The 23,066-nt window shown below is 38.8% G+C and overlaps 1 protein-coding gene across 2 annotated transcripts in view; it reads left to right on the top strand.

Moving 5' to 3' along the window:
* Positions 1-21,322, top strand: part of NELL2 (neural EGFL like 2) — a 140,987-nt gene extending 119,665 nt beyond the window's left edge. For both annotated transcript variants that reach the window (XM_020795538.3, XM_073000446.2), the window contains exons 16-20: positions 4,701-4,841; positions 10,073-10,266; positions 10,930-11,106; positions 14,152-14,376; positions 20,518-21,322. In XM_020795538.3, the coding sequence (XP_020651197.3) occupies positions 4,701-4,841; positions 10,073-10,266; positions 10,930-11,106; positions 14,152-14,376; positions 20,518-20,568 (788 nt within the window). In that variant the 3' untranslated portion in view covers positions 20,569-21,322. The remainder of the gene's footprint in view (positions 1-4,700; positions 4,842-10,072; positions 10,267-10,929; positions 11,107-14,151; positions 14,377-20,517) is intronic.
* The last annotated feature ends 1,744 nt before the right edge of the window (positions 21,323-23,066 follow it).

The following is a 23,066-nucleotide window of genomic DNA, read 5'->3' as shown; positions in this document are numbered from 1 at the left end:
AGGGACATCTCATAAAGTCCCATTCCTTCCAAAGATGCACACATACCAAAGTAGGTGGGATATAAGTTTTTAAATAAATGAATGAATATCTATCTATATATAGTCCCACACCCTGCACCACATGCTTAGCTAATTCAATTTACCACTTATCCACATCTTAGTGACACATCAGACCAAACACCTCCCAGCCATTTCCCCTAGCTTTTAAACATGACCGCAGGCAATAACCAATCGTGAACTGGCCACCAAGAGAATTATCATGGGTGTGTGTGTGTCAGGGGGAGGGCAAAATACTTTATGTTGCTTTTAAAGAAACAATTGCACTGTATCCAGATCTCACCCGAACAGACCAGACATCAACCACTGAAAGACTCAGTGAAATTTGCCCAACTAGACTGTCTATCTCTTTGTACACATCTTTTGTCTACCCTTGTCTCTTTTTTGGTTGTGGCAGCACCTCTTGTGAGAGTTATAGGAACAAGCATTGCAGAGAGAGACAGGCCACATGAGGGGAGGCTCTGAAGCTGCCAAGGAGTTGCCCCGTCTGTTCTGCTACACTCTTAAAAGAATGGGCTACAGCAGCCAGCTCAGAATTCTTGCACTTAGGGGAATAGATGAATGCTCAGCACTGACTGCAAGCATTTTCAGTGGAAGTGGTTGCAGGCAGGCTATCGTTCATTCTGTAAAGACCAGCAGAGTTCTTCCATCAGCATATTCATGGCAGACCTTCATACACAGCTCCTTTTCTCAACTTTGCATTCCGACGTAAGGAAATAAGAGGAAAGTATTTCTTTCTTTATTGGCATATGTGAACACATTTTGCCAAGCAATATTTCTTGTGATATTAGTTTGCCAGTTAGTTGGCAAATAAATAAAGAATAGTTATTTTGGCTGTCAGTTTACCAATACTGACATGTCATTCATACCATGTCCTTTACAACCACCACCCTGAATAATCAGCAACAGAGCTCATTGAAATGCATAATGTCTCTGCTTGCAATGCTCTATTCATAATTAGGAAGCTTGCAGCTTCACAAGTAGGTCGTTCCTGAGAAAAGGAAGGTAGGATTTGTTTAATTCATTAATGTTATTTTGATCTAGCTTGTGTGTTTCCTTCTCTTTTATTCCCAACAAATGAATTCAATCCCACAGCATGAAGAATAACATTCAGTATTTTGAAACTCATGTTAATAAATGGCAGCTATAAAAAGCTGGAGCCTGCATCCAAGGCAAGATGAGTTTAGGTCCTGCTTTAACACTTTAGCCGGGACGTTCATTCAACTTGGGAGTGGAGGGTGCCATCTTTGCCTCAGGTCCTTGCTTGGGAGATCCAGAATGTGGACCAAAATCTTGTTGCTTGGCATAGTGAATGGTATTAACATAGGCCTATTGGATCAATGGAGATTGGGTAAGTCAAATATTCCATAAATTCAGCTGATTTAATGGGCCTCTCCTGCTGTGATTTACTACATTAAGCAATAAGAGTTTGGCTTTTATCTATTTCCATTAGCTGTAACAGGGAATCAACAAATAGCTGTAAGTTGTGCCAGCTGTAGAAAGTTAGGAATAAGTAGAAACCACCACTGCCAACAGAACTGGCCATCTAGAGCCAGAATCTGCTTATGCTGCTTAGATACCTGGTGGCAGAGAGATCTGAAAGCTAGGATCTGCTGACAATAGAATAATTTTTTAAAAAGGTAAATAAGGGGTAGAAGAAAAAGGAAACAAGTTATGTCATATCCAAACCTTGTGCAACCCAGGTAAATGGAGATTACACAGGCACAAAATCTGACCAAAATAAGGGTAGACCTAAATAATTTCCATGGGCTTGGAAGGCTTTGACATCATCACAACCCTAACTATTCTACTGTCAGCATAGCTCTGTTCAGCTAGCTCTCAGCCATTTAGACTAGTTAGGAAAATGCTCCTAAATATATAAATTAATTATGTCTGTAATTTAATCTAATATAGATAGATAGATAGATAGATAGATAGATAGATAGATAGATAGATAGATAGATAGATAGATAGATAGATAGATAGATAGATAGATAGATAGATAGATAGATAGATAGATAGATAGATAGATAGATAGATAGATAGATAGATAGATAGATAGATAGATAGATAGATAGATAGATAGATAGATAGATAGATAGATAGATAGATGCTGGCCTCCAACCCCTTCTCACTGCCCCTGTTGCCTCCTTACTTTTAGCTGCCATTGTGGAACCATCTTGAAAAATAGCCTTCCTCCCGTAAGCCCATGGCCCTTGCACATGTCTCCCACTTTTCTTGCTGGGAAGTTCTGATTGCTACTATGAAAGGCAGGCAAACATCCTGGCACCTTGAGAGAAAACTTTGCCCAGGCATGAGACTCCTGCCTTTCACAGTAACAGTCGGATCTTTCCAGCAAGAAAATGGCAGGCTTTGGATGACTGGAGCTTGTAGAAGATCCCTGGGGTAATAATTTCATTTCATAGGAGCTATAATGATCTGCGGAAAGCTTATATACATCTCCACCAACACATTTTTTTTATACAGAGAGCTTGTGGGCATAGGGAATTACTTACAGTATTTCTGCACATTGGTCAAAATTCAATTACTAGTCCCCCATCAGAAGGACTTGCATACATTTAATTATTATTCAGCACATGATTCCATGGGTCTGTTTTAGTAGGACCAGCACTTGTATTCAAGACACTGTAACCTCAGTTCTTCTGAATCTCCAGTGGGGCAGAACTCAGATCAGGTGACTTTGGAAGCCACCAACTTTGGTTGTTGTGGGTTTTTCGGGATCTTTGGCCATGTTCTGAAGGTTGTTCTTCCTCACATTTCATCAGTATCTGTGGACGGCATCTTCAGAGGACAGGACCAACTTTGCTTTGGATATGTTCTAAACTTTTCTGAAGTGGTGTAGTTTGGTTCATATTTATCCAAAGCAAATGCATGCCGCCCACACAAAAAAAAAATCATTCTAAATACACAAACTAGACATCTCTCTGTAGCTCCCTTTGCAACTATCACTGGATGTTCCGTTGTCCCTACGTCGTTATTTTTTGCTGTGGTGTTGGGATTCTTTATTTACCATTCTTAAAAAGCTGCCCTTTAATGACCAAGGTAATTGAAACCTTTAATCACATATCTGAAAGTATATGGAAACACCACAATGACCAAGCCACACACCCTGTTTATAACTATAGACCTGCCATACTTCTCCATGCATATGTGTGAATATGTTCTTGTGTCTAATGGTAACATCCTTCTTTTCCCAAGCAACACAATTTTCATTGATTTCATTCTCTAATCTTCCAGACTGTTTCATGTCTTCTGCGTACAGCTTCTTTTTGAGAGTGTGTAGAGGTCAGCTACAGAGAGGAGGGTGAGCTCAGATTTGTGAAAAGCTTCCTAGGTGACTGTATTCTGTAACACAGCTTGCTTTATTGGTGCCTAGGGATAGGTGCAAATCTTCTTTGGTAGCCTTTAAAGCATATCAGTACCTACCTCTTCATTGCACCTGCAGAATCCAAAGCATTTGGGAGTAACCATGTGAGCCCTTGAATGTAATTACAGTATGATTTGAGTTTGCTTCATAATACTGGAGATTTCCCCCAAAACACCTTGGATATGTTATTTAAGTACACAAAGTAAAAATGTTTTGAAATGCTACCAGAAGTTTATACTATTTATTTTACTGGTTTCACATTTAAAAGTTATTAGCTACACATGTCTTTGTTTGGTACATATAACTGAGAATAATAATGTTGATACAGAAGATAAATTAAGTACCTCCACATAGTATAGTAAAATGCAGCCTCCTTCTACTACTCCTTCTTCTTGTATATCAACCACTCATCCTCCTCTGTTTCTACAACTAACTTACGGTATTAGTTCATTGTTTTTTTCTTCATTCTTTTAACAAGCTCTATCCAAATACTTTATTTCCTCTCCTTTGTTTATTTTCCAATAACATCAGGTATCTGATACAGATACAAGGCTTCTGTTTTTTGGAAGCTTTGCTTTTGCAAAATAAAATATCATTTGGACGAATGGTTTGCTGCAGCTTGAAAAAAAGTGCTCATTTTAATTAAAACAAATAATGCAATGCATATTGAAGATATGTTTTGGACTACTGCTTCAGTACGATCAGTAGATTTTTACATAGTTCTTAGGAGTATTGACTCTCTAATGGGGGTTTGGATTTTATGGCTTAACATTCTACAAAAGTAGATAATCCTGGTTTACATGAGGCAGCCTGGTGTAAGTTGGGCAAATGATAATAAAATATAGCTGTTTCTAGAGTCAGGTGTCCCCCCCCCCCCATATTTGTCATGGACAGATGACACACCAAGCAATCTTCAGTGGATGAACTAGAAATGTTGTTTCTGATATTTTATTGTTGTTTGTTTTAATGTTGTTATTACAAAAACAACTTGTTAAAGCAACTTTCATTCACAGCAGTTTAATTCTTAAAGTCCTATTTCATTTATCATTCCGTATCTTTGTGAGATTTGCTAAGATGCAGTTTCTGTTTAATGTGTTTAGTACTAGACTTTGAGGTTTAAATACTTCTGCTTGGTAATATTTTATGTCATGACAAGGTAAGTCTCTTTTGTATTCCCATGAATAACAAAGTGGTGATTTCATGATGGGTGTCTGAATGGAAATATGCTTTATTTCCTTTTGTTGTTGTTGAACAGACATTGATGAATGCTCAGATGGCTTTGTTCAATGTGATAGTCGTGCCACCTGTATTAACTTGCCCGGATGGTACCACTGTGAGTGCAGGGATGGATACCATGATAATGGCATGTTTTCACCTGGTGGAGAGTCATGTGAAGGTCAGTAAGAGAGCCACATAATTAATTTCTTATTGCTATAAATCTGTGTTTAAATAATGTTCAGGGTCTCTGACAGAGAATTCCTGGTGCTGAGACAGTGTTCCATATAGGTTACAGCATGTTTTCTGTTCTGGAGAGAGGTGCTAATCACTGTACTTTAATTGTCCCAACCCTCTGACCTCTTTGAGCAAAGCATTTTATGGTGGTCTCAGGAAGCAAGCACCTTATAGCTTGCTTTGACCCTAGAAATATGAGGGGATGATGACAGGCTCCTCCCCCTCCTCTGATGGGACTTGGCATTTGTGGATATCCTCGAACTGGTATATTTATATACCTTTGGGTCCGAGCCAGTGTGCATTCTTGGCTTGTAGATATATTTATTTCACTGTTACTAAGCTGGTTTAACTGGGCTTAATTGTTCTTGCTGCATACAATATTGTGGATATTGGACAAGAGGGATTAAGCATATAATTCCATCTAGAAGTGGGCTGCAAAAATCCTCTCATGTTCATTATCCCATTCATAGAACATAAAACAGTTTCTTCAGATAGGGTGGGCAAATATTTTGTCAGGTAGAAAAGCAATGAAGGTGGAGGTGGACTGTCATATTAATATTGTTTTCTTATTTTTAACAAAACAGTTGCTGCTGACTTGCAGCCACTTGCAGTGCTATGAGCTAACACATCTTGCTATCATGTCTCAAAATTGTGTGCCATCTTGATGTACTGTCATTCCAAGCAACATTGTGGGTGGGGGACTTCTGTGATTTACCCTTGTATCTGGCATTGTTAGATGTCCATGTGGATTGTACATTCAGATAGAATTTACATGCACAAAATGCAGTGTGGAAAAGCCCAGTTGATGCAGTCAAGATCTCTAGATAAAATCAGACCTAACCTAATCAAGCAAAGTGGACCTAAATTTGCTGCATACAGATCCTATTCAAATATTGCACCCTCTTCCATGTGTGTAAAATGTGGGATGGTTTTACTGGGTTGGTAGAAAGGAATGATGTACTCTTCTTCACACTCTTTACATGTGTTTAGCTTCCTACTCTGCTCCTGTTAGACAAATGACTTGTATCCATGAAACATAATTAAAAGTATTGAGAGATGAGCTCTGTGTAATTATTATGCTGTAGGCATTATTATTTTTAAAAAAGAGGCTTCTAATGTCTCAGGCAGAAAGAGAAGAAATAAGTATATTACATAAACAATAATAACCATGTAATCATTTTTACATTTTACTGATTTCTGAGTAAAAACCTCCAGTTTTATGTATTTCCCCCCTATATTTACTCAGTATACATTTTAAAAAGTCTCTTATTCCACTGTAAAATGCTACCTGTGGGGCAAAATTATGCTGCACTTACAATTTGTAGGAATACTGCATTTAAGGGAGAAGCAATTTGACCAGCAATATTGCATGCTTAGAAATACTGAGATTCTTGGGTGCTTTGATAAATGACATTACATGGACTAGCAGGTTAGTGGGAGGGCAGTTATTTCAAGATGTAGCTCTGCCAAAATAGAACTTTCAGTTTTATAAACAATTATTTAGATGTTATAAATTGAAGTTTGTTCAGTGTAGGCTGCAATATGTTCAGTTATGGTCTACGTAAACCAAAAGGAACAGGATGAATAATTTTCCATAATTCTAAATGTCAACATCCTCTCAAATTTTTGGTATCATTGTCCAGAAATAGCAAATAACCAATTTTACAGGAGAATGAATTACATATTTTCCTCTCCAGATGCCCCCTCCCCTCAAGCTTTCTGATTCAGAAGGGACAGTCTCCCTGAATTTATATTTCTGGAAAATAAAGATTCCAAGACAAATACTACCTTCTGATGAGATAGGCAGAGCTGTCACACACATCCAGATTCAAGTCTCTAAATGGCTTGCGTTATGGCATAGGTGTGTAGAAAATAAAGTTCCATGATGTCAGCCACCTTTACTGCCTAGTAAAACTTGGAATGTTACATGTGAAATACGAAATACTTCCCCTCATATTCTTGTTTAGCATAGGAAGTTGAAATTAGAGTAAGCCCATTGAATTAGTGGGAATTTTGTGAGTCTTCTATATGTTCCATTGATTCAGTGGGCCTATTCCAGTTGTGACATGCTAAGCTACAGAATTTCAACCATTGTTTTTTAAATGTATTTATTTGTTGAGAAAAAAGATAAGCAAATACATCTAAGTACTGTACTGCTGATGTTGCAGTTTCTAATAAGGCTAATAACATGACCCAAATCTTGTTGCTTAGCATAATAAATTGTGCTAGAGTAGGGCCATTGCATCAATGGGGTTTAGTAAGTCAGCTCCTCCATAAGTCCCATGGATTCAAATGGGTGTACTCTAACTGCAACTTACATGCTAAAGTAAGTAGCAGTTGGAGTAAGCCCATTTGAATCAATGGAAATTATGAAGCAGCTTACTCACCAAATCCCTGTTGATTCAACAGGCTTGCTTTAGTGTGATTTACTATGTTAAACAACAAGATTTGGGCCCATGTCTAAATTGTTATTCACATCATTTAACAAATCTGCAATTTAGAGAAAAGAGAAAAAGAATGTCTCTTAATGCTTCTCACTAAACTGCAGAATTAATAGAATACTTCCAAGAAGACATGAAAGCAGGCCACAAAACTCAACAAACCATTTCCAGAAGTTGACTGGTATATAATATAATCACTACAAGCTATGTAGCATTAGGGAATATAGTTGTAATAACTTTTGTAAAAGAAAACTTCCATGTCAACTGAATGCACTCTCAATGGATTATTTTTACTAATCTATCCCCATCTTTCTGATGGTACAAAACATCACAAGGTTGCAAAAATACTTCTGCTAGCGGTCTTAAAATGAAAACAGGAATCATAACTAAATCAAAGTGAGAAAGGGTCATGGGAGCAGTGGAGTTCATCCTGGTGTATGAACAGTGTATCTCAGGAATATACATTTAAACATACCTAGGTGTATTGGAAACAAGCAATTTCTTATTAAGTGTACACCCTTTTTACAACTTGCTAAGTGGTCATAACAAGCAGACTCTAATTATTCAGTTAATTGATTATTATTAATTGAATAATTTATCATATTCCACATATAAAGATGCTGTTTTGAGAACCATTGATTGTCATGGTAAGATCATCAAAAAGAGTTATTTTGATGTATAATGTAAAAAAGGTAAGAGATTGGTTTCAAGCTGAATTGTAAACTAAGATGCCTAACAGGAACACAAGGACCAGTTCTTAATCACCAGTTGAGAAAATGGCTAGCTTTGGAATACTTCCCCCCCCCCCCGGGTCAGCAGAATTTTGGACTCATGTGTCTCTGTTTGCCAGTAGAAGCCACTGAAGCATTGTTTTCTGTGTGGTGGAAATTGCAGTGTGTTTGCATTATATGTCTTTTAAACATGACATGGGAGTGATAACTGTGACATACCATCAGTGTCTAGGATTTATGGGACAAGTGTTATTTCCTATTCTCTTTCGCTGCCCCCCCCCCGCCCATTCCTTTTTGCTGTATTCAGCAATAATTGACTCTGTTTGGTCCTTGCATTCTCAGTATTTTATGTGTTTGGTCCTCCAGTTATAGCTATAAACAAAATGTCAGCAGTATAATTCACTCTTTATGGTGGTTTGCTACAACATCGGAGCACCCAAAACATGTTCTTGCAGAAGTATATGATTTATGATGTAACTGCAGACCAAAACTAAAGTTGGATGCTCCTAAATAAGGGGGATCTGCATTTCATTTGTGCAGGCTGCATTTGCATTTACAGTATATGTGCATTTATTGCTGACTCTAATAAGAGTTTAAGACATGTCTGAAGCGTGAGACTTCCTGACTACCTGTCATTACTCTCATGCCATTTTCAAAAGACATGTATAATAAATGCAGTTTCTGCTCTACATTGTCCTGTTTCAGATGCTTTTAAAGATAAACAGAGGCACATGAGTCTGAAATTGTGCCGATTTGGGGTGGGGAGTAGGGTGTCAGGGTCCTCAAAAGTAGGTCCAAAGGTGGCAGCTTCCTCCAAGGTAGTTTTGGTTCTTCTTTTTTGTCAGAGTCTGAGAATATACTAGGTTTGAGACTTAGCCTCTCCTGTTTTTCTTTTACTCTGCCTTTATTATGATAATAATGTACAATCTCTAAGAAAGGACCTTCATCAACTTAGCAACTTCCATAATTTGAGTAATAATGCACAGCTAGTCATTAGCCAGATGTCTTGTACAGTAGCTTTCAAAATACTGCATATACAGACCATAAACAATGCAAATATTTTAAAGAACACACTCTTTATTAAAAGTTGCACATGTTCCACTCTTGTAACCTATCAGTAGTTGAGTTGCCTCCAGGTACTGTATAATCTTACTTCATATAGACTCAGAGAATTCAATAGGGTTTGCTCAAGTTCTGTTGTAATCACAGAATGTGTAGACCCTGTGAAATCACCTTGATCCAACCCAATGATTTTTCAGCTAATGTAGGGAGATTTGCCAACTCAGCCAACCACTCCCGAGAGAAAGTTCCCGAGGACGGTGTACTCCAGCAACATCTGAAGGGCTATAGATGTTGCTGGAGTTTTTAAATTTTGGTATGTGGTTTTTCTGACACCTTTTTTTTTGTGGAAGAAAAATATGGACCCTTCTTTCCCTTTAAAAGATAAAAATATATTTTACTTCTAAAAAGGGCTGCAGAAATGTAAAAGAACTTAATTTTTCTGCAATGTCTGCAGCATTTTAAAAATGAAAAACAGCATGCCGCCTTATATGTGTGTAAACAATGCCTTAGTGAAATGCATGCCTGTAAAGCATTCTGCCATTTCTAGGAAATAAACTGTTCTATAGATTTAGCTTTATTACTGAGAATAATTCATGTGGGTTTTTTTTATGGACTGGAAGGAAGGATCTTAGATATCCTGCAACTTGAATAATGATAAATTACAGGTAATACTCTGTTCCCCACATAGATTCTGTGACCTTTTTGTAATGAAGAAACATTAATTATGAGCATTTAAAAACATGCACAGGTTACCTCAGCAATCTAGACTCATGAAAAGGTATGGGAAGAGAATTTGAATTTGGACTTCTGTAGTTCCATGTGCGTGAGTTGCTTGAACTAAGAGAGAGAGATGGATTTCAGTGAGATGCAAATTAGCATGGCAATAATGGCTAGGGTTCATGGAATGCAGTGTAGAATCATCCTGTGACCTCTTCCTACAGACATTGATGAATGTGCCACAGGGAGGCACAGCTGTGCCAATGACACCATTTGTTTTAACCTGGATGGTGGCTATGACTGTCGGTGTCCACATGGGAAGAACTGCACAGGAGACTGTGTCCATGAAGGCAAGGTCAAACACAATGGGCAAATTTGGGTCTTGGAGAACGATAGGTGCTCTGTCTGCTCCTGCCAGGTAAGCCAGCATTAGTACAGAATGCCATGGAGGAGGGGAAAATAATGCATATAAAGGGAAAGACCAGAAGACCAAACTCCTTTTTTCAGAGGGGAGATGGTGGTGTGCTTCAGGCCTTGTTGCCCACTTATTACAACTGAAATAATTAAAATAAACAGCCACGCTGAGACAGATGAACCATCTATTGAGTCAGTCATCCTGTCTCTGGTCATCTTAGTCTGAATTATCACTGGGCAAGATCTGGCTGTGGACATGTCCTGATGGAGGAGTAGAATCCAATAGAACCAGAGAGGGCCAGCCCCCACAGCACACACTCCATATGCCTTAAAAACCTTCTCTGGAGGTCTTGGAAACCCTTCTGGGCCAAAGCAGGGGGCCACGATAGGAGGAGGGAAAGAAAGCTCTGTCAAAACCACCAGGGCAATGTTGGACTTAGTCAACTAATAATGCCTTCAGTAATTATTTTAAATTCACAGTATTATTTGAACAATTGTATTGTAAGCCGAATACAACTAGTACTATTACTACTACTAAAATCCAAAACTAATAGTCCTATAAATTATTAAATAAAATATTCCTATTTTCCTTTCTCCACCATATTTACACATGTTTATTTGCTTCCCTCCCCCTCCCCCCCCATATTGTTTTGTCTTGCAATGGTAGAGTGGATATGTAATGTGCCGACGAATGGTCTGCGATTGTGAGAATCCCACCGTTGACTTATTTTGCTGCCCTGAATGTGACCCAAGGCTCAGTAGCCAATGTTTACATCAAAGTGGGGAGATCTTATATAACAGTGGAGACACCTGGGTTCAAAACTGTCAGCAGTGCCGCTGTTTGGTAAGTTTATATATATATATATATTTAAAAAAAATTAATCTGTTGCTCAAATGGCTGGGCAGCTCAGTGGTTTAGGTATCTGCCTGTGTTGGAAGGTTGGAAGTTCGATTCCCCACTGTGTCTCCTTGACAGGGAATGGACTTGATGATCCATAATGTCTCTTCCAGCTTTGCAGTTCTAAGAGGATGATGATGATGATAAATATTAGATTTATGGCAGTACAAGAATCTATTGTTTGTGAAGAATATTTGATTGAAGCAACAGATGGAGATCCTGCATCCAGAGAACAGAAGTAATTTCTTGTTATCAATCATGATTAGAAAAGCAAATTGAAATCATTGAAACCTGATGAGAACACTGCAAATATTCATCCAGAGTAATGAAAATCTAGTCACATAGCACAGAGGAAATTCCCCTTGTTAAGTAATTTTAAGAAAGTTGGGCACATTAAGTGCCTATTTAAATAAGTGGAGCTCCATGAACAGTTCATTCTTTAGCTCTGTTGAAAACAATGTGATCTAAGGCCAACCAGTCTTCTGGTTGAATCCCTTTTTCACTTTTAGTGCTCATCTAAATGCTCTGCTGTATATATTGAGAATATATTGCTGTATATTGAAGTGAAGTGGGCCTTAGAAAGCATGGCTAACAACAAGGCCAGTGGAGGTGATGGCATTCGAGTTGAACTAGTTAAAATCTTAAAAGATGACGCTGTTAAGGTGCTACATTCAATGTGCCAGCAAGTTTGGAAAACTCAGCAGTGGCCAGAGGACTGGAAAAGATCAGTCTACATCCCAATCCCAAAGAAGGGCAGTGCCAAAGAATGCCCCAACTGCCGTACAATTGCACTCATTTCACACACTAGCAAGGTTATGCTCAAAATCCTCCAAGGGAGGCTTCAGCAGTATGTGGACTGAGAACTCCCAGAAGTACAAGCTGGATTTCAAAGGAGCAGAGGAACTAGAGACCAAATTGCTAAATGTGCTGGATTATGGAGAAAGCCAGAGTGTTCCAGAAAACATCTACTTCTGCTTCATTGACTACGCAAAAGCCTTTGACTGTGTGGACCACAGCAAACTATGGCAAGTCCTTAAAGAAATGGGAGTGCCTGACCATCTTATCTATCTCCTGAGAATCCTATATGTGGGACAGGAAGCAACAGTTAGAACTGGATATTGAACAAGTGATTGGTTCAAAATTGGGAAAGGAGTACGACAAGGCTGTATATTGTCTCCCTGATTATTTAACTTATATGCAGAATACATCATGTAAAAGACAGGAATGGAGGAATCCCAAGCCGGAATTAAGATTGCCGGAAGAAATATCAACAACCTCCGATATGCAGCTGATACCACTCTGATGGCAGAAAGTGAGGAGGAATTAAAGAACCTCTTAATGAGGGTGAAAGAGGAGAGTGCAAAAAAACGGTCTGAAGCTCAACATAAAAAAAACTAAGATCATCACCACTCGTCCCATCACCTCCTGGCAAATAGAAGGGGAAGATACAGAGGCAGTGACAGATTTTCCTTTCTTGGGCTCCATGATCACTGCAGATGGAGACAGCAGCCATGAAATTCAAAGACACCTGCTTCTTGCGAGGAAAGTGATGACAAACCTCGACAGCATCTTAAAAAGCAGAGACATCACCTTACCAACAAAAGTCTGCATAGTCAAAGCCATGGTTTTTCCTGTAGTGATATATGGAAGTGAGAGCTGGACTATAAAGAAGGCTGACCTCCAAAGAATTGATGCTTTTGAATTGTGGTGCTGGAGGAGACTCTTGAGAGTCCCCTGGATTGTAAAGAGAACAAACCTACCCATTCTGAGGGAAATCAACCCTGAGTGCTCACTGGAAAGACAGATCCTGAAACTGAGGCTCCAGTACTTTGGCCATCTCATGAGAAGAGAAGATTCCCTGGAAAAGACCCTGATGTTGAGAAAGTGTGAAGGCAGGAGGAGAAGGGGATGACAGAGGACGAGATGATTGGACAGTGTCATCGAAGCAACCGACATGAATTTGACCCAACTCCGGGAGGCAGTGGAGGACTGGAGGACCTGGTGTGCTCTGGTCCATGGGGTCATGAAGAGTCGGACACGACTAAACGACTAAACAACATATTGAGAATTAAGTCCATCTTGTCTGTTGTTATTACTGCCAGGTGATTATACATGAAAGAAATGGATGTATTACAGCAGAAGCAAAGGTGGATAATACCTTTATTGGACTGCTAAAATGTTGAAAGTGGGTGAACTTTCAAGTTCAGCAGGATCTTCCTTCAGTCTGAGTGGGAGAGGAGAAACAGAAAAAGCCAACATTCCTTTTGCCAGCTGTTGGGGGATCCAGTGTCAGGGTCACCTAATTTGTCCTATATTTCCTGGAGTACAAGTTGATACCTAAAGCTGATGCAATGTGTGTGGCATCTCCATATGGGACGATTTCTTAATTCAGATCCTGGAACAAACATCTGGTCAAAATGGATTTTGAATGTGTCTGTTTTTCTTCCCCTGCACTCTTATGCTCTGAAATGACCAGCCTGAACAGGAGTTCTGCTGAATTTGAAAACTCATTTGTTTTTAATATTTTAGTGGTTATTGTTTTTGGATTTTATTCAAGTGCCATTTTCCCCATTGGGTGTATTAGGATTGTTTCATTCTAGATGTTTGTAGACTGCTATTTCCAACTATGATTTTTAAAAAAGCCCACTATAATAATGCTTAAATATGCTGTTGTTTTTGTAAAGAGTTAGGCTCAAAACTCTGTTTTGCTATAAAAAAATCAATGAGAATCAAATCAGGAAGTATGGATGTTAGCATGGTTTGATCTAGTGTTATATGCCACTTACCTTGCCTAATATGGTAGGTGACTATCTTTAGCCCAGTTTTAGCTCTATATAGCAAGCCATTATCGTAAAGAAAAAATGTAACTGAATATTAATGAATAATAGATACAAATGAACATAGTGATGAATAATGATGCTAAACGATAAACAGTGAAATCTAGTATTGATGTATCTCTCCGTGTGTGCGTGTTGTGTGTGTTTTAAACAGCAGGGTGAAGTTGACTGCTGGCCTTTGCCTTGTCCAGAGACAGAATGTGAATTCAGCGTCCTCCCCGAGAATGAGTGTTGCCCTCATTGCGTCACTGACCCCTGTCAAGCAGACACCATTAGGAATGATATAACCAAGACTTGTCTGGATGAAACTAACGTGGTTCGCTTCACTGGGTCATCTTGGATTAAGCATGGCACTGAATGCACCCTCTGCCAATGCAAGGTAGAGAGCAGTAAGAATGAAACTGTGATCACTTTTTTTTCCAACTGGCTTTATGGGTTATAAATATTAATGTATTTAGTACAATTATTAATGTGTCTGTTTCTACACTTGGAGTATAGAAACACTGAGCATTGTTAACATCAGTATTTTCTTCCAAGGAACAGAAGCATTCAGGAATCTGGGCAATTGTTTAGGTGCAGGATTCTCACAGCCTATGCATTATGTGACCTTGACTCTTTTTTTCTTTTCTTTTTTACGCGAAATGTATCCATTGCTCCATTTTGATGGCTGTCCTTGTTGCTCTCATCTTTTTGGCATCTTTAAGAATGTTTTTAAAATCAAATTATTTCCTCCCATATGTAAGCTGCAACCTTTTATCTCCACTTGCCCCCCCCCACCAAAGAAAATAAATGCTCCATGAAGCTAAGCAAAATACATAAAACAATCTTAAAGGTTTGTGATGATCAAACACTTTTTATGTTCTGGAACAGGAAAAATGGAAATTCAGCCATTGCTTCCTTGCTTTAAAATAGAAGAAGCAGAACCCTCGTGATAATTTGGATCATTAATATTCCTCAGAGTCGAGAAAAAACATTTATCTCAATCTCAACAAGAATCATGGGTTGTGAAGAATTTACATGAATCTTACAAGCCTTAAAAATACATTAGGGAAAGACAGATTGGAATAAACTGTTGCCATTTATAAATATACATGTGAGGAAGATTGCATTTTGTATCATTCCCATTGAACTAAAACAAGTAGTAATCATTACTGCACCCTCTACCATGAATCCAGCTCATATCTAGAGAGAGAGAGAGAGAAAGTGGGCCAGATTTAGCTAAACTGAAGGCTTGGGTTTTACTTCTTAGGTTTTGCAACCTGGGTTTTACATCTGGGTTTTATATCATCCATTCAGTCCATATCTGTGCAGATTTACTTGAACATAATTCTTAAACCGTTCTGTAAGTTTGGTCCCAGGTAGTTTTATATATGACTACACATTTTACAGCACCTACCTAATAGTAAGTGCTACTGAGTAGGAATTTTGTTTGAGTATATACCTGTGTAAGACTGCATAGTCATTCTTGCAGGAAATTAAACTGGGAAAAGACTACGATCCATGTGCTTTAGTTCATTGTTTGGTCTAAAGCTGCAAATTACTCAAGTTTCCAAATCCCCTATTTGATGAGCTTAAATACTATTGTTAAACCAAAATCCACTGAGCTGATATCTTACTACTGCCCATAACAACACTACTTAATTTTTTATATAGGTTGTTTACCAAGGTCGTATTTTTGAAAGTACAAACTCACAGGGATGGCTCACTTAAGCAGGGCAGGAGTTATTTATCTTCATGCAACTCCTCTTGCTAGAATCCCTCCCTTGGAAAAGACATCTAATGTAGTAAAGTAGGCAGAAGATAGTGACACTAGGAGAAAGCTTGCTTGTCTGTGAAAACTGGAGTACTGCTATGACCAGAGATATTAATACCAACTCAGAGTTGCAGCTCTGTGATCCTCTGGTGTCTCAACATTTCATAAGTGCTGAGTCCAGTAATAGGAAATAAACACTTGCCAGTGAACTTCTCAGTTGAGTATGTCCTTATTCAGTTGTGGCAGTTGTAAACAAAACTGAAAGCACTGAGCAATGTTTCATGAATAAATAAATTAAAAATAAAATTAAGTGAGCATAAAAGCCACTGAAAAGTTGAAAAAGTCTCTGGGAACCCACACCACTAATTTTTAGTGCCTTTCTTTCTGGTGTGTGTGTGTAGCCCTTGGTTGCCAACCAAAGTGATAATTAACCTTTAGCTTCCCAGAGACAACCCACCCTAGATTTATACTCTTCACACAAATGTAAACAAACATATTATTCATTTGTTTAAATACACGTAAACACCCTTCTTGGGAGAAGGGCAGGAGCTAAAGGGGAAACACTTATGGGTAGCTGTTAGCTTGCAGAGGCAAGATTTTCTTTATGTTGGCATTAATTGATGTGTCCATGCATATCTTAGTTAGTGAAATATGAAAAGAATGGCTAGGCCAGTTTATCTGAAGAGAAGGAGCAGCTGGTCTGCCTTTTAAATACTCTAAAGCAACTTTACTCCATGAAATGGAATCTCTTCTTTATTTATTCCCTTAAATCATTCACCATGTTTCCTTTTAAAATTGTGTAAATATTCTGCATTTTAAAATGATCCACAAAGGTCATCTAAATTCAACTAATACCACTGCATACTTCATATAGCTGGTACCATAAAACAGAATGGTTAATACCTCAGACATTCTTAGAGTACATCACATGGAAGGTCAAAGCTGCAGGCTAAGCCTCTCTAGTCAAGCTACAGCAAAATAGGTTTACACAAAATCCTTTAAGAATTTCGAAAAGCCAGGCATCAGCTAAAGCTGCTTTAACCACAAACCCATTTGAAATTGCAAGTGGAAAATGAACACTGGAATTGTAGCCAGGGTTCTCTGTTGTCCTGTCATTCAAGGAGCCGAGAAGAGAAAGGAACAAATCGACTCTGTGTAACCCTTTGCAAGCCCAATTACAAAAGTAGAACTAGATTACTCTTAGGAGAGAACTCCACCAAAAGAGGCAGCCTCCTCGTGCCATCTCCTTCCCCCCTCTTTGCTACATTCAGACACAATTATCAGAGTTTTGACATCTTCTGTCTTTATCTATCAGCACCACTATCAGATAATTATGTGCATTTAGGAAATGTGTAACTTCATAATATGTAATATGGGTGAGTGGGGCCAAACATTAATCCTTATGGGCTAGGAAAGAGCATTTTAGTCTCCAACTACCTATGTTTATAACTGGCATGTAGGTGCATTTAGTCAACTGCGAAGTATTTCTGGTTGAATTTCTTAATTATTTCAATTTCCTACATAATTGCTGGTTTTTCACTGTCTACACCTGTAAGACAATTAGGATGGAAAACAGGAAAAGTAAGTTTTATCATTCTATCCTAACAATTTGTTCAACCACACCTCTTCCTCTGTTTATAAGAACAGTGTTTCTAATGGCAGGAATGCAACTTAAACTGGAGTGCATTGCTCAAGATTGGTTCAAATTCATAAACTTGGTTTTATTTCTCTAGCAAATTTTCTTCAACTTTGTTCCTTGATGAAACTCCAGGAATTATTTGTTCTCTCAGGTGGACAGTAGCTATCCTGTTTCTTGGTTTCTGAGGGCTGCAGTACAAAAAGGATCTTTTCCAAAAACTGGGCCAGACCAAAGTCTGCTTAGCTTTAGCACTGTTGCTTTATAGAATTTAGGTTGCATAACTGAGTGCTGTTGTCATGTGCTTTGAAATCACTTCTGAAGTATGGAAGCCCTAAGAGGGATATCAGGGTGCATGAGATGTTCAAGGAGTGCTTTTCAGTGTGTTTCCCTGCTGGGCAGGAATTTGGATTCAGGTCTTCTCAGTCCTAGTATGAGACTGTAACCACTGTGTTGTCATGTATTAGATCAAGCAACAAGGGCCTCATTCACATAAGGTGTGTGGCTCAGATTGATGCAAGTTGGAACTATGATTCCTTTTCCCCATAGAGCTGTGATGACTCACTCCATACCTGTTCTGATGACAGCTTCCATACCTGTTTTAATTTTTCCTTGAATGTAATCCAAGTTGATTTTTCACACTAATGCTTCTCTCCTGTCCACTTCCAATTCTCCCTTCCCTTCCATGGTCTCCTCATTGTCCCCCTTTCTCTTTGCTTTGGAAGAGATATACATAAACTTTGTTCTTCTGTGGACAGTGGAGAAGGAAGAACTTCCAGAACTTGAGAGTCATTACAGTTTTGATTGGTATCATTTTGAGTACGCAGAGAGGGGAAGTTGAGACAAAATACCCTATTCAGCATAACTTGAGAGATGTTTAATCACTGTACAGCAGATCGTTTTTTTTTCTTTGTGGGAAGAATCATAGAAGAAAAATTCAGAGCCATTAGCTTCTCTTTTTTTGCAGGGCAAAACAGCATGCCATATTGATCCTGCCAGGCATGAAGCAGACTGTAAGAGACAGCAGTGCTGGAGAGTGGTGGTTGTTGTGGGTTTTTCAGGCTCTTTGGCTGTGTTCTGAAGGTTGTTCTTCCTAATGTTTCACCAGTCTCTGTGGCCGGCATCTTCAGAGGACTGTCCAGAGCATGGACAGAGGTCCTACTTCAATCCTCTCAAGATGCCGGCTACAGAGACTGGCAAAATGTCAGGAAGAACAACCTTCAGAACACGGCCAAAGAGCCCGAAAAACCCACAGCAACCATCAGATCCCGGCCGTGAAAGCCTTTGAGAATGCAGTGCTGGAGAGGTTTTTCATTTAGCAACTTCTTGTCACTTCCTGGTGAAACTGACTGGCTTGGTCAATTTCATCTGGCCTGATCCCAGTGAGGCTTTCAGGTCATGGCAAGAAGGCAGTGTAGTGTGTGTGTGTATCTCCTCTTTCTCTTTTACTCTAAGCAGGGAAGCACCCTTCCAAAGATAACATTACAGCTGATGTCAGTTGAGTTCTATTTGTGCAACCCCCCCCAATAGGAACCAAGCTAGTTTGAGACAAAGGAACAGATAGGACTTTCGGATCTGGAAGGAACTGGGCTATAAAAAACTCTTGTTCCCAAGTAAAATGGGAGGGAAATGAGAAAGATAGGTACGTTTCTACAGTAACATTATGCAGACATATTAAACTGATCTGAATCAATCTGTTAGGGATTTCCTCTTAAACAGGAGCAAATAAAATGTATGGATCAGCTCATAGACTAAAATTTATATAGTCTTGTTTTCTGGAATGTGTAGCAATATGTACAACTCTATTATACCAAATCATGTAGACTTAAGCTAATTTAAAACCTTAATACGTTAATTGGCTTCCAGACCTGGCTATCAGTCTCTTGTGCTTTAGGTAAATGGTGTTGTGGAATCTAATTGTCTACTTTGATTAAGCTGTACACGTGACTTAATGGAAGCACTGTTGATGGTAGACCTATAAAATGCTTTCTGCATGACTCACTTGGGACAAGTGAAACAAAGCCTCCAGATGACAAGACAAAGAGATTATTGTAAGCTAGAAAGCACTGAATGTGTTTTAAAATGCTGTACTTTACTCTAGAATTATATCAGAATGGTGAGGGGGGCAGGGTACTAGTTAGAACTCTGGTCTGCATTTTGGGACAATCAAAGGGAAAGGGAGGCTTACTTATAATAATTGGTAAGCAGTAAGGAACACCCCCACACACACACTCAGAAATATCAAAGTGTATGATCACAGAATGCATTGAAGCCTTGTTGTGGTCATGCCAGGCTGCCAGCATCAGGAAGGGCATCTGTCCAGACCAGTGGTGTTCTTGGACTGCAATTCCCGGAAACCTTCACCACCAGCTGTGCTGGCCAAGGTTCCTGGAGTTGCAGTCCAAGAACAGCTGGGTTCCCCAAGGTTGTCTAGACAACAACTGCATGGCTCCACAGTGTTGGCTGAGGTAAGGGCAAGAATTCCTTTTCTCTATCTACACCAAGTAAGGGCAAGAATTCTACTCTATAATTATTTGTTTGTAAGTTCTGCCAATTATTCTGATCACCAAATTATTTCACTGGCCATTAGCATTTAATGTATGTTTGTTATCTGTCCTTCCAACATATAAAATCAATCCCTGTCCCAGCAAGCATGTACGAAAACATGTAGGCTATGTGCTGTGGTAGGGACTGCTCCCAAAGTATGTGAATCCATTGTAATGTGCACAGGGACAAGACACGTTTATAGTTGCCTTCTTTCCATGAATGTGTTTGATTGCAAGAGGATACCACCACCACGGTGGTTGATTTATAGGACTTCAAGAAGCTTGGAGGCATAAAGATTCCCATTTTTTCTTGATATTCAGAAGGGAGTGAAATCGCATTGCCAGGTTCATTTTAACTGGAAGAAAAAATATAATTGAATGCAGAATTATTGGACAGGAAACAGTGGTGTGTTCATATCTCCTGCATTTTGGCATTTCTCCAGGCAGATCTCTCTCTCTCTCTCTCTCTCTCTCTGTGTGTGTGTGTGTGTGTGCATGCGTGCGTGCTTATGCATATTTTAAACAAAGCAGCACAACATAATGTAAATTGCTATCTCTTGTTTTTCTTTTTCTTCTTTCCTCTAGAACGGACATGTCTGTTGTTCGGTGGATCCACAGTGCCTTCAGGAACTGTGAGGCTAATGACCGTGCATTGTAGGCTGTTTCTGGATATAGAATTTTCTTTTTCAAAAGACTTGTAGACCAAAAATTGTATAAAGCCAAAACTGGAGCAAGATCAGTTTTGTCCAATTAAAGTGCGGAAATGCTATGAATTGAATGAGCTGTCAGTTTCCTCAGTCTGAGTGAAATGTGTAAAACTAGGAACAAGTTCAGATGTATAAACCTGTGTTTGGATGTGAGGTTCAACTTCTGGTTCATCTTGTGTTTGACATCAATATGTAAGATATTGGACTAGAGCGAGAAAATGACGTGAGCAGAAATATGTCGGAATCCTCAAGCAAGGAAAATATTTCTTGATTTTTGCAAATACACTTCATCCCTGGACACTGAGGTTCTTTTTGTTTTGCTTTTTAAAAAAACAAACAAAAACTTTACCAATAATTGAACATACATTGGGTTTTTTTTGTTTTGGATTTTTTTTAATTGGTAGTCACTGAAAAATTTGCCAAAAATTGGAATACAAGGAAAGTATCTTCTAGATACATGGACTGGTGTCATGACATATGTACAGCTCAGAAAAATGGGTTCCAGTTATTGTAGAAATAATAATAATAATAAAGAAATAATGCACAGGCATGACTACTTAATGTTTTCTGATGGAAAAAAATCATCTATATTTCCTTGTTCAGCTGCACTTATTTCTTGATTGAATTTGTTCAGTATAAGCTCGTTCTTGTGCAAAATTTAAATAAATATTTCTCTTATCTTATATTTTTGAGTATTTGTCAGTGATGTGGGTTTCAGGATGCATCCATTCATGAACTCTACTTGTATGTTTACCCTTCATGGGATGAGCTGGCCCATCATCCTCACTAAACATTCCAATCCCAGATCTCACAGTTATTCACATGTTCGATGGGGAAGAGCTGAGTCGAATTTGGGTTATGATCATGGTTCCACGTTGGAATGAAAGTCTATAGAGTCAAAATAGTCTCTCTTCTGACCTTCCTGATACAGTGCACAGAATGGGGATGTTTAAAGGGATGTGATAGAGGAGGTGAAGCTAGTGGGGACTGGCAGAGCTACTCTTTTACAAAAGGCTCATAGACCAAGTCTTTTCCCACATCAGGATTCAATTGTAATTACATGAGTGACTATGCCCCAAAGGGGCTTTCATGGAACAAAGTTAAAAATTACCTTTTTCCTTTGTTGTATGTTTAGATAACAATCTGGATCATAACTGCCAGTGTAGGAAAGGGCCACCATATCCTCTCCACCCCAAACTTTCTGCATCAGGTTATTTGTAAACAGAGACAGCAATAAAAATGCCTTTTACTCAATCAAAACCAGAATTCCTCAGGGGAAAAAACATATAATATGATGTTTAGTAGAGCATGGGTTGCACAGTTCCCAGTTCATGCATACTATTAACGGATAGGACTATTTTCAATGCAGAGGTTCAGGAAGCATGAATTGACTGGGGCATAGTCAAAACAGTTGCATGCATCCTCATCAGACCTGTCTTGAAACAACTGCTTGGAAATGAGCCCTAGGTGCTAGATATAAATATAATTCATACAAATCTAGTTTATATGAGCGTAAATTATTGAAACCTCTCTAACACAATCATTCTATTGGTGCATGGGAGTACACCAATAATCTTGTGGTGGCAACATTCTATAAGGCAATTCTAAAAATGGGGGTGGTCAAAATAAAATTTACAACTACAATTCACACTTGCTGAAAAACAGCCCTGCCAAATGCATTGTGTTTGAGTGATTCAAAAAAGGAGTTAGCATCTGGGATTTCCCCTTGTTTTGTGTGATTTTATGAATGGCAGTCAGCACACGAGGGTATCATATAGGCCAGTGGTTCCCAAACTTCAGTAACAAAGGTATTCTTGGACTGCAACTCCCAGAAACCACAGGCAGCACAGCTGGTGGAGAAGGTTTGTAGGAATTGCAGTCCAAGAACACCTGGGTTATCCAAGGCAGGGAACCATTGCAGTAGACCATCTTGACTGCTGCCATTGGTGTTGTCAACATTCTGGCTGACTTTTGCTATGTAAAGCTTGATATACTGTTTCCTGCTGGCAACACAAGCATGAGAGTGTACAGCAGTATTGGACCATTTTCTGGCATTTTGAATTGTTGATACAGAAGCATATTATCTCAGATTCATAAAATGGAGGGTTTTGTGTTGTTTTTCAAGAACTAAATTTGAAAAAAAGTGAAACTTAGTAGTAACATTTCACATTTTGTAGAACCTATTTATGTCAGCGATGTTATGAAAGTGAAGTGAATGGAATTACATTTTAACTTACTTGGGGAAACTATGTATGATTAGCATCTCTGCTGTTTTGGTGCCTAGTTATTGTGCAGGAACATTTTGCAGAAATAGATTGATTTAGTGTAACAATATCCTTAGATACAGTATCCTTACACTTACACCCACCTATACACACACTGTTAATATGAATAAGGTTTCATAACTAACAATATGTTTAACTTTAC

This window comes from Pogona vitticeps, chromosome 5 (assembly GCF_051106095.1).
Source record: "Pogona vitticeps strain Pit_001003342236 chromosome 5, PviZW2.1, whole genome shotgun sequence".
Classification (NCBI taxonomy): domain Eukaryota; kingdom Metazoa; phylum Chordata; class Lepidosauria; order Squamata; family Agamidae; genus Pogona; species Pogona vitticeps.
This window is presented reverse-complemented; position numbering and strand designations above follow the sequence as displayed.